The sequence below is a fragment of the Haliotis rufescens genome, unplaced genomic scaffold, assembly GCF_023055435.1.
Source record: "Haliotis rufescens isolate VD_foot unplaced genomic scaffold, xgHalRufe1.0.p SCAF_2, whole genome shotgun sequence".
NCBI lineage: Eukaryota > Metazoa > Mollusca > Gastropoda > Lepetellida > Haliotidae > Haliotis > Haliotis rufescens.
This window is the reverse complement of record NW_025963890.1, coordinates 40,348,566-40,361,726: the sequence shown is the minus strand read 5'-3', so window position 1 is coordinate 40,361,726 and position 13,161 is coordinate 40,348,566. Positions and strand designations below refer to the sequence as shown.

The following is a 13,161-nucleotide window of genomic DNA, read 5'->3' as shown; positions in this document are numbered from 1 at the left end:
TGTCCAATACCGTTTGGTGTCCATTTGTGTGAACTGTACACACTGTTCTTTGTTTCATATGGCGTCTTTTCTTTGCTACCTATATCATTGGTATAAATTTTATTTTGTATTTTAATTTCGTGACTCATATGCAAATAAGTATTTATTAGTATCATTTGTCTAATATTGCGTGTTGATGCCCTTTTTGCAGCGGATGTATCATGTTTTGACCTAAAGGCCTCCCGTAGAATACTGTGGTAATGTACTAGGATATAGGGATATATATCAGTGTACATACATGTATATGATTTAAAGCATAGTATACAGTTTTAATCCCCGGGAATAAGACTAGTATTCTTCTAAATTCAAGATACCCCAAATGTTTACTTCACAAGGTGTAACTGAAACATGGGTAGGTAACGTCACGACAAACCTCAATGTGACACATGTACCTATTAATAGGACCCGTGAAAATCCGGGTAGAATAGGTCTTCAGCAACCCATGCTCGCAGTAAAAGGCGAGTATAGACTATACACTTGTCGTAAAAGGCGACTAACGGGATCGGGTGGTCTGCCTCGCTGACTTGGTTGATACATGTCATCGTATCCCAATTGCGTAGATCGATGCTCGTGGTGTCAATCACTGGATTATCTGGTCCAGACTCGACTATTTACAGACCGCTGTAATATAGCTGGAATATGGTTGAGTGCGGCGTTAAACAACAAACAAAACAAAACCTATCAATAGAAAACAGGGAAGAACCCCGACCAGGAAGTACCGCATAACTCCCTTGTCATTCAAAATCATTTGAATGAATAATTCACCTGCTTACACCAAACATTCAGGTTTACGGCTCGCATACAAAATACTAAAGAAACCAATCCTAGTTAGTCATGTCACGAGTATTTATCGTGTCGTCTTTCATGGTTGGTGTCATGTTGCTCCGTATATATGGACAATTGGCTACCCATGAGAGTGTTTCATTACCACGCCTCTTTTGCAGTCGAGCGATCACTCTCCACCATTCAGATTAGTGAACATAAAACAGATGACCAAACCTTGTGGTGGTCTGATAGTATATAACTAATCATAAGGCATCTGATGTACAGATAGTGCCCCAGACGCATCTAGATCTGTAGCAATGGACGTGGCTCCTCTCAAACTCCTCTTCTTAGTTCTCCTTACTTATGTCCTCGCTAATGAAGAATCCAGGAGTTATGTACACAACAATGGTAGCAGCCATGCCCCTACAGGTGCCATAACAAACATGTCATCAATAGAAAGAACAGATTCTGACAATGAGACAGCTACCAATCCATCAGCAGTGAAACCTGCTTCTGAAGATGAGACGGACGCCAAGCTTCCAACAGAGAAACCTGCTTCTGAAGATGAGACGGACGCCAAGCTTCCAGCAGAGAAACCTGCTAGTGAAGATGAGGCAACAGTTATGCCGACAACGAGAACAAATGATGGAGCTCCGTTCGAGTCATCGACAATGAGTTCTGATGTGAGCAAACTACTCGGGAAAACTTTCAACTTCTCGACTCTTTTGGAAGCCACTGACAACGTTCAACTGACACTTGCCAACCAGACAATCAACCTGTCTGCATTCACTGTGGATGAAAAAAACGTGGTGAGTTTCAGTACTTGTAGAGAACAAGTGACGGTTTCGTCACTATGTGCAATCAATGTATCATCTTACAGCTATTGTAAAAATTACATAATGTGGAATAATGTCCACGTTGTCAATACAATAACTACTTTTGCATCTCATTTGAAATCAAAGGATCAAGGGGCGGTCGGGTAGCCAAGTCACGCCGAAGACCAGGGTTCGATTCCCGACATGGGTACAATATGTGAAGCCCATTTCTTGTGTCCTCCGCCGTGATATTGCTGGAATATTGCTTAAAGCGGCGTAAAGCCATACTCACTCACTCTCTCACTCAAAGGATCATACCCGTGAAGATTCCGGGATAGAATAGGTCTTCAGCAACCCATGCTTACCGTAAAAGGTGACGATGCTTGTCGTAAAAGGCGACTAACGGTAAAGGGTGGTCAGGCTTGCTGACTTTGTTGATGCATGTCATCGATCCCAATTGCGTGATATTAATAACTGGATTGTCTGGTCCAGACTCGACTATTTACAGACCGCTGTAATATAGCTGGAATATGGTTGAGTGCGGCGTTAAACAACAAACAAAACAAAACCTATCAATAGAAAACAGGGAAGAACCCCGACCAGGAAGTACCGCATAACTCCCTTGTCATTCAAAATCATTTGAATGAATAATTCACCTGCTTACACTTTACAGACCGCCGTCATATAGCTGGAATATTGCTGAGTGCGGCGTTACACAACAAACCAACAAACCAACTCTAAGGATCAAGGTAAGCTGTTGTTTTGGCGTCCACTGACATCGCGGCATGTGATCAGTGTGGGATGAAAACCGAGGTGATACAGACTATATGATCACAACATCTGACATCACGAGCATGTTGCGCTAACATGCCTGTGATTATCATCGGAGTGAGTTTCTTATTTGAACTCATGGCCCGCTGATAAAACAGAGGGAGCAACCCGTGCAGCTTGGTTAAGGATGTTCAGACAAATGTGGGGGCACGGGTTGCCCAGTCGTCTAAGACGCCGCGATCCGCTAGGCAGAGTTGTTTCCCTTGGGCACGCCAGAAACCTATGATTGTGGGTTCGAATCCCGGTTCGCCGCGATAATGTTTCTAGGTTTGTCAGCACCATACCCGTGCTCGTGGGTTTCATCGAAGTGGTAAACGTCTGAGACCTACATCTCTTCGGGCTTTCCTCCCACATTAAGCTGACATGCCGCGATATAAATGGAATACTGTTAAAAGCGGCGTTAACCCCAACTCACTGACTCAGACAAATGTCACCCAAAGCTCTATGACATTCAATGACTGCATGTGGAGCATAGACGTCCTACTTGTGCATCACAGAGCGATATGTTTAATTATATTTTTTATGATAGCTATCATACATAACCAAGTCTAGAGTGGGCACCAAACCCTATTAGTACAGCATCTAACCAAACAAATGGTGATTGTATATCATGTTGCAAATGTTTCAGATGTCACTTCAAAGCATATCGGGGGATGAAAGTCTGTCGGACACGATGTACGTTGCAGCTAAATTGGCAGGCATCGAAAAGCGGATTGCGGACAAACTCAATAAAACATTAGTAAGACAATACCTCCGCCTCCACTGCCTCATTTTACCATGAACACTTTTTCGAAGCTTTTTGTTTTGTTTTAATTAATATGCATCATACATGTCCGCATCCATATATAAGCAGCATCCTCTACATAGTTTAACATAGTTGACATCAAATGAAAAATACCATTTAATCATGTGCAGTATAGTTATGTCACATCGTCTACGACGTGAGATGATCGTATGAAGCTTTTTGCTGTAGTTTGCGGTGTTTCAGCTCCATGCAGAAAGTGTAAATGATGCAGAATATTAAAGCTATGCTGACAGATCAATTGACATGACTCTTGGCCACGATCAGAGGTTCATGACTACTATATGGATATATATATACTTCTGAATTCTCTCAAAGTATGGCAATTTGGAACGTAAAAGAATAATTCCAAACAATATTTTCACTTTCTTTTCCGTTTTAAGACAACTTTAGCCTTGGAGGACATCTTTGACGCTGAAGACGACATGGTACTTACTAGAGAGGATGTGGACGAAATGGTCAGGGAAATAAATCAAGATACGAGCACTCTTGACCTTTCACAAAGACATGACGAAAGCGAGTTCGACAGTACAAGACGCAAGCGGAAGGCCATGGAACACAGACAGTGGTCCACAAACATTCCCTACATAATCAGCGCAGATTTCAATACATGTAAATACTTCACCTCAATGAAAATATGACTACATGCGTCAATGTATTGGTCTTTGCTTTTTGTGAAATTATGAGTGTTAATAACAGTACAAAAGGTTCGACATAACCTTCAGCTAATGGTATTCAGTACTAATGTTAGATATTACTTTTTATCATTGGACCCGTGAGTGAGTGAGTTGGGTTTAACGCCGCTTTTAACAGTATTCCAGTTATATCACGGCGTGTCAGCTTAATGTGGGAGGAAAGCCCGAAGTGATGCAGGACTTAGACGTTTACCACTTCCGTGAAACCCACGAGCACGGGTATGGTGCTGACAAACCTAGAAACATAATCGGGGCGAACCGGGATTCGAACCCACAATCATAGGTTTCTGGCGTGCCCAAGGGACGCAACTCTGCACAGCGAATCGCGCCGCCTTAGACGACTGGGCCACCCGTGCCCCCTCATTGGACCCGTGAAGATCCGGGGTAGAATAGGTCTTCAGCAACCCATGCTTGCCCTAAAAGGTGACTATGCTTGTCGTAAGAGGCTATTAACGGGATCAAGTGGTCAGGCTCGCTGACTTTGTTGATGCATGTCATCGTGAACAAATTGCATGGATCGATGCTCATGACATCAATCACTGGATTGTCTGGTACAGATTATTTACAGACCGCGGTCATATAGCTGGAATAATGCTAAGTGCGGCGTTTAACTAGAAACAAACATACCAAATAAGCATACCATTGCTTTTGAGTTAGTTTTCACGCCGATTTTAGCAATATTCCAGTAATATCACGGCGGGGGACGCCAGAAATGGGCTTCACACATTGTTCCCACGTGCGGCATCGAAGCCGGTCCTTCACCTTTACCCACAAGGCCACCCCGTCCGTCATTGGTTTTGAGACGCACACCACACGAAATGCATAATTATATTTTCAGATGCATCTGGAAAGAAGGCCATTGAAGACGCCATTAGACACTGGGAGGAAGAGACGTGTTTAAATTTTGTGAAATTCAGCAGATATTATGGCCCTCATCTGATATTCAAGAAAAACAAAGGGTATGTTATGCGATGGGTTCCAAGCACCACCACAGCAATGTGGTGAGGGTTTTGTGTTTATAGTGACGTGTGTGTGTGTGTGTGTGTGTGTGTGTGTGTGTGTGTGCGAGCGCTTGTACTGATCCGGAATTATGCCGCATATATACCCCACTCAATTTATCCTGACTCTGAGTCGACCAATGCTTGTTTTATCCCTAGCGCCGGACATGGTAACATCTTTTAACGTATTTTGTATGACGCGGCATGGGATCAAACCACCTTCCTTCGCCCACGGCCAAATGCTCTTTCGACTAGACCACGGAGGCGGTTTCGCCACGGTTTCACGAGTACGGTTTCCATAGCAGTTGTTAATTGGGAACATCTTCTAAAAGGCATGGGGCGATCAGGTGGCCTAGTGGTTAAAGCGTTCCCCAGTCACGCCGAAGACCCAAGTTCGATTCCCGACATGGGTACAATGTGTGAAGCCCATTTCTGGTGTCCCCCGCCGTGATGTTGCTGGAATATTGCTAAACGCGGCGTAAAATCATACTCACTGACTCACTCTAAAAGGCAGCTCTCCCAGTAAACAATAGATTTTTAAATATATTTTATTTAACACTGTCTCTTTTTCATGCAGTCTCCGGATTTTACATTCCAAGATAGTAAATTTAATATTCTTGCATCTTTATAATTGTATTGTCAGAGGAAAGCCTAGTGCAGCGTAACCGCAAGTCTTGCACAATGTTCACGTTTCAGAACATATACTGTATTTGTAAATGTGCGTCAGCAGAATAACTCGGCACCCAGGGGGTTAATTAACTCTTTTACATACTTGCTGTACGTTCATCTAAAGAAATATTACCGTTTCAGTTGCAGTTCCTATATTGGCAAACGAGGAAGTGGTCAGACAATATCAATTGGAACTGGGTGCGACACAGTAGGTTTCGCGTCATCATAAATACTTTGTCGACTTCAAACATTTGTCATTCAATAATATTAAATGATGATCACGAATGTTTGCAATATAGCTGCCGTACTAGCTGATGTCAAAATATAACTATTTTCCCTTCAAACAGAAAGGTATTGCCGCCCACGAGATTGGTCACGCGTTGGGGTTCTGGCACGAGCAGGGGCGACCAGACCGAGATACGTATGTCAGAGTATACTATGATAACATCAAGTCAGGGAAAAGTCACAATTTCCGCAGAGAATCCTGGCGAAATGCTCGATCGATGGGAATACCATACGACTATTCGTCTGTTATGCACTATGGAACGAAGGTATGCATGTCCACGACGGATATATGTTGCATAATTATCCTGTGATATCTATGATCGCGTTGGCATCATACAGTATGGGAATGGTTGATTTAAAATTTTATCAGTATCCGATACTGTAGATGTCTCTTCTTAGTAAATGGATTTGTTTTTGTTTGTTTGTTTGTTGTTTAACGCTGCACTCAGCAATATTCCAGCTATATGACAGCTGTTTGTAAATAATCGAGTCTGGACCAGACAATCCCATGATTGACATCATGAGCATCGATCTAAGCTTTTGGGATACGATGACATGCATTAACCAAGTCAGCGAGTCTGACCATCCGATCCCGTTAGTTGCCTTTTACGACAAGCATCTGTAAAGTAAGAGTGACGTGGGGTGAAGTGAGTGAGGTTGAACATTGTTCAAATAGTCAATACCAATAGAATACTGCAGGTATTTCATGCTTGCCATGCTAGGCGCTCTCAAATCGGGATTCAAACCCTCAACTATTGGATTGTGGCAAGTGTACGCTGTGATTTGGGGTGCATTAACGACAGCCACCCTGATCCCCTAACTCAGTAAAATGTGTTTTTAAGCAATATGGAATAAATTTGCTGATGTGTGGCATTGTTTTCGTGAACACCTGGTGTCATCACTGATTTTCTGTGATCCGTTCATGTAATTGTCACTGCTTGCCTTTTGCGCCCAATGGAATCTGTCTAAATCAAGATCGATATTGGTTATTCCCTGACGTCGAAGTTGTTTGTTATAGTTGTAAGAACTTTATGCTTGAAACGACACGGAATCTGTCAGGTTACATTGAGATAACTCACTTCCTCAAAATAATCTGTTACCGAAAAAGCTGAAAAAAATCATTTGGTCTAAGGATTTATGCACAAAACAACACTGTTGGCTGGAAAAATAATCTGTTGTTGGAAAAAACATTCTTGGCGCCTCCCTTCAAAGAAAAAATTGTTTGTGTTGACAAGCATACGGAATAAATATTCTGTCTCGAACCATAATCACATTGACTATATAGAGGCCTGTTTTGTTTTGTTGGAAAACTAAAGACTTTAATTTACCAATTGCAATTTTTCATTATGTATTTATCTAGGCATTCAGCAAGAATGAGAGACCAACAATCACAGCCAAAGAAAGTGATATGGAAACGACTTTGGGTACCAGGAGCGGTCTATCTTTCTACGATGTCAAAATTGCGAATCTGATTTATTGCTCATGTATGTCCAACCGTCTTCGCACTCTACATTCGCCTTTGTTGAAACTATATTCTTTGCAGTTTCCCGAGTTTTTTTTGTTGCAGTGCAAGATTAAGAGTAAATATTGAATGTGACAAATGTCATTGTTCACTTTATTCGTGGACGCCCGGGTTAGAACAGATCCTGTATTAAATGATGGCGTTTGATGGTTTCATACGATCGGTAAGCGTGGGAGTTGAAACTAAAAATGATGGATATGGAATCTGTTTAAAAGCGTGGTAAATTGTGCATACACTGGCAAGGTGACATACCCTTGCGTTGTCGTATGTTATGCCTTCAAAATGTAATATAACACATATTTCGTATAAAGCCTGCCTTTACTTGAACAGCGGCTTGTCCAGGGGGTTTGTCATGGTCGGCGTGCAGACATGAAGGCTACAGAGATCCTAAGAACTGCAACCGATGCAAATGCCCGGATGGACTTAGTGGGACATGCTGCACATCTGTGAAACCAGGAAAGAGAGGTAACTCTTTACTATTCAGTTACAAACGTCTACATAACTGTTGTTGGTCTTTGAAATAAACTTTTGGAAATTAGGTCTCGCAAGCAAAATATAACCATACATCTTACTTTAAGATCGTGACATTCTTTAACAAAAATTTGCCTTTATAGTATATGTCAATGAAACCAAGCTTCGTGGGCCTTGTTAGAGCAAACTAAAACATGTCATGCATATATGCCTCATCACTTGGTTGTTGTCACTCCAGCTTGATAACGGTGTACATGCTTGCCGTAAAAGGCGACTGTGCATGTCGTAAGAAGCGACCAATGGTTTCGAGTGGCCAGGCTCGTTGACTTGGTTGATGCATGACATCGTATCCCAATTACGTGGATTGATCATGATGTCAATCACTGGATTGTCTGGTCCAGACTCGATTATTTACAGAACGCCGTCAAAAAGCTGGAATATTGCTGAGTGCGGCGTTAAACAGCAAACAAACAAAGAAATGATAAAGGTGTAAGAAACATCCCAATATGCAATATACAAGTTGTTCTCCATAAAGTTGTACGTTTTTCTTACTTATTTTGCCAATCAAACAGTTGAAATGTATTTAAGACTGTGACTTGGCTGATTTCATGTGATCGTTTCCCGGTGGCGAGGATCGTTCTGCATGGTTTCAGTCACTGGTGTGTCTGGTCTGGTCCATCTTCCAGAGGCAAGGGAGTTAATTGACTTTAAAAATCCAGTTTCCACCCTTGCCAAACTAAGCTAGATTTCCTGGGCTCGATCGTAGCGCGACCAGTGGTTATGTCCCTTTTATGCATCTCATATGGACCAATCAGATTCCACCTCTCGTATCACTTGCATTGCTTCTAACAAAATGGCAGGGCCCAGTCAAGACGATCTGATCGATAATTTAATATGCATATTGTGATAAAACGGGTCTTGCATCGCGAAGTGCATCCAATCACGTGAGCACCTTGAATAAAAACTTGAAAAGATTTGGAAAATATCTGTTGACAACGAGTCAACTGCAATCGACCAAAATCTGCGTGACAGTTTACGAACCGGATTTCGATTTCGTTGCATGACTGTGATTGGACTATGTATAGACTCGTTAGTCCAGCCAAAATCTAACTCCATAATACCAGCCTAGTTCGGCAAGGGTGGAAACTGGACTTTTATAGTCAGTTTACTTACTTGCCTCGGGTCGATAGGTCCGGTCTAGATGAGACAACATTCATTCGCTCACTAATAAATTCCGGGAACGCAATGTTTAAAATTATGACCTTTACATAAGGTCATACAATCATACAATACATTTCTGTTTCAGCTTCGTGTGGGAATAGAGATCGTTATGCATCTTCAGTATGGCAGACACTTAACTCTCCAAACTATGGAGTGTCAACGTATCCTGCTAATTCCGAATGCACGTGGCGAATAAAAGTAGGTGATATTTGTGAAGTATTATCATCATGTACTCATAAATGATTTGGAGCCGTGAAGATTCGGGTTCGAATAGGTCGTCAGCAACCCATGCTTGCCGTAAAAGGCGACTATGCATGTCGTAAAAGACGACTAACGGGATCGGATGGTCAGGTTCGCTGACTTGGTTGATGCCAATAACGATTTCATTCTATTTCAGGTATCGGGAAGTTCAAAGAGAATCATGATGAGGTTCAAGGGAAAGTTCTCCTTCTCCTGTGACAGCACCTGTAAGGAGTATGTGGAAGTGCGGCACACTGATGTGGCCAAAACAGGACCAAGGTTAGCGATTTCTACAAGGATGAATATACATAGACCCTATGAATGCTTTCCTTATGATATTCTGAAGAACGTTGCGATGAAATTTCACTTTTTGTTTCTTTACAGGTTCTGTTGTTACACAAGACCAACGCGGTATTTCCGGTCCCACGGAAGTGAAATGTTGATACTGATGCGGGCTGATACAGGATACAGGGGTGATGGCTTCGCTCTGGAATACAAGATTGGTATACTCATTCTACCTTTTGGATTCCCCCCCCCCCCCCCCCCCCCCCCCCCAGGACATAAAGTTATATAAACTGACGTCCAAAAGAAACTTTACCAGAGTTTGAAATCACTCTTGCTCAAAAACAACAAAACATACATGCATGAATTAAAGTGTATTGAGAAGATCAATAAAACAACATAATCAACATGACAATCATACCGCTACCGAGAATGAGGTCAGAGCCCCCCTCCACCCCCCACCCCCCCCCCATCCACCCCCCATCCCCCACCCCTTACGGGATCGGGTGGTCAGGCTCGCTGACTTGGTTCATACATGCGCTCGATCCCAATTGCGTGGATCGATGCTCATGATGTCAATCAGTGGATTGTCTGGTCCAGACTCGATTATCTTCAGACCGCCGTCATACAGCTGGAATATTGCTGAGTGCGGCGTTAAGCAACAAACAAACAAAACTCTCTCCTCTCTCTCCCCCTCTACCTATTTTCTTTCTGCCTTTATTTGGCCAATCAACGACTCTCTCTTTCAGAACCATGTGGCGGCTGTTCATCCTCCACAAGCACAACCGGTCCTGCATGTTTGGACTCACAGACATACACTTGTAGAGGCACCTACTCTACCAGCTGTGGATTCTGGGGATGGGGACGATGCACTCGGTAATTCACACCTTAAGCACATAGTTCACACCTTAAACACATAATTCACACCTTAAGCACATAGTTCACACCTTAAGCACATAGTTCAAATAGTAAGTAGAATCAGGGATGTGATCGAACGCATGCTGGCACCGATTAAACACGCACAACTGCTCAGCGAATCATGGCGTCTCAGATCAGTGATCCCTAGAACTTCAGATGATAGCAACATTACACCTCACTCATCCAACATAACTTCATTATCTTCTGTATCTTCACTCACGTCATCCTATTGTTGTCCATTGGGATGTTGTAATATTCCCGGGTTTTTTATTAATACAGTTATGACTGTAACATATGAATGTTTCTTGCTAGAAATTGATTTGTATTTCAACAAAATGTAAAGAAATGTTATGACAAATGTTTTCTGTATATTCCCAATGATCGAACACGTAACCTTCGTATCTGTAGCCTAGTGAGTGTACCACAAGCCTACAGAGGCGCTGATGAAACACAATGCTTTTAAGAATGTCTTTTTGAAGTTCCGTACGCCAGCAACATATATTTTACGCCCGTTCCTTAAGGTTCGTGGAAAGTGTTTTTGATAAATTAATGTTGTTTTAAGTTGTTTTTTCCGGTTTATAAGTTAGATAAAACACTTCTCCTGGTTTTTTTTAATATTTAAAACCCTTATCCGCGGATGCGGGTTTTCAATATCATAAAAAACCCTTGGACATGCTTTATCAAACACTGCGTAAATATTTGATAGAGCCGTGAAGATCCGGGATAGAATAGGTCTTCAGCAACCCATTCTTGCCGTAAAAGGCAACTACATGTATGCTTGTCGTAAAAGGCGACTAATGGGATCGGGTGGTCAGGCTCGCTGACTTGGTTGATGCAGGTCATCCATCCAACATTGCGAGGATCGATGCTCATGATATCAATCACTGGATTATTTGGACCAGACTCGATTATTTACAGACCGCCGTCATACAGCTGGAATCATGCTGAGTGGGGCGTTATACAACAAACTACAACTACAACAACATAATATATTCTCTTACGAAAACATATCCCTTGTGTTCCAGGTATAGACTGAATACATGCTACAGGCAGGTGAAAACATGTTGTTATGGATTCAGACTGAGCGGCAGCTGGTGTTACCGTAAGAATGCTAATGAGGGTATGTACAAGCATGACATAACAAGTGAACGCCGTTAATACGGGGTCACAACCTTCCGAACGATTACACATTACGTCATAAAAATGTTCCTTAATCTGGATTTGTCACTTGCGATGGTACTTTCCTGACTTGAGAGATCTCTCTGAGTCTAAATTCATTACGACCCATGAAGGTCCGGGATAGAATAGGTCTTCAGCAACCCATGCTTGCCATAAAAGGCGACTATGCTTGTCGTAAGAGGCGGCTAACGGGATCGGGTGGTCAGGCTCGCTGACTTGGTTGATGCATGTCATCGATCCCAACTACGTGGATCGGTGCTCATGATATTAATCACTGGATTGAGTGCGGAGTTAAAAAATAAACAAACCAAACCAATCAAAAAGCAAATTAAAGACTTTTCACACAGATCTTTAAATGCCCAAATTTTTGCATGATAAGTTTGTGTCTTGGCTTCTGGATCGATGTTCATGATATCAATCACTGGGTTGATTGATCCAGACTCGATTATTTACAGATCGCCGTCATATTGCTGGAATATTGCTAAGTGTGGCGTTAAACAACAACAAACAAACAAAACTAAATCCATTACTCTGTAAGTGAACCATAACATACCCAATATGAGTTGAATAAATGAGTTGAGTTTAACATGAATGAGTTGGGTTAAACGCCGCTTTGGCGAGTATTCCAGTTATATCATGGCGCCTTAGCTCAATGTGGGAGGAAGGTCCCAAGTGATGCAGGTCTCGAACGGTTGCCCCTTCTGTGAAGCCCACAAGCACGCATTGGTGCTGAAAAACCAACAAATTAGGACAGGTTTCTGGCGTGCAGGCCGAATTGCTGCGCCTCAGACTACTTGGTCACCCGTGTCCTCTCCTTAATTGTAGAAAAGGCTTCATGCCACCTTACTTTATAACTGTGGATTTGAACGGACATAATGTACTTATTTTTGTGTCTTTTTCAGGCCGATTGTTGACGTCTGACATCCTGAAGTGAAAAATGTATGACAAGGACAACCGAATATATCGAAACCGGTCATTTGTGTAATAAATTATTCAGGAACTGCCGACATTTACCATTATGTATAAGTTGGGAAAAATGCTGCAAAATTTGTAATAAATTGATTATCTGTAACATTTTACCGTTAACATTGTTCTTATTCTCGTATGAAGTTAGTATCCATGTCAAGTAATAATACAGAGTCAAGTCGCTCTAACAGGGTCCTGTCGGGATCTGTTGGTCCGGACTTCGAACCCCAGCGGGGTCACCCACTGTCCCGACCCATAATCCATCTGATACACCCAATGTTCCGACCCCTCCTCCATCTGATACACCCACTGTCCCGACCCCTCCTCCATCTGATACACCCAATGTTCCGACCCATCCTCCATCTGATACACCCACTGTCCCGACCCATACTCCATCTGATACACCCAATGTTCCGACCCATCCTCCGTCTGATACACCCACTGTCCCGACCCCTCCTCCATC

General features: G+C 42.5%; 1 protein-coding gene across 1 annotated transcript; it reads left to right on the top strand.

Annotated features, from left to right (window-relative positions):
* Positions 1–1,023: 1,023 nt before the first annotated feature.
* On the top strand, positions 1,024–12,806 carry LOC124114478 (zinc metalloproteinase dpy-31-like). The gene is made up of 14 exons (XM_046475056.2): positions 1,024–1,613; positions 3,079–3,189; positions 3,636–3,864; positions 4,786–4,906; positions 5,756–5,822; positions 5,962–6,165; positions 7,260–7,383; positions 7,752–7,886; positions 9,199–9,311; positions 9,511–9,632; positions 9,738–9,856; positions 10,385–10,511; positions 11,579–11,673; positions 12,635–12,806. The coding sequence occupies exons 1-14, from the start codon at positions 1,122–1,124 to the stop codon at positions 12,664–12,666; spliced, it is 2,091 nt and encodes a 696-aa protein (XP_046331012.2). The 5' UTR covers positions 1,024–1,121; the 3' UTR covers positions 12,667–12,806.
* The last annotated feature ends 355 nt before the right edge of the window (positions 12,807–13,161 follow it).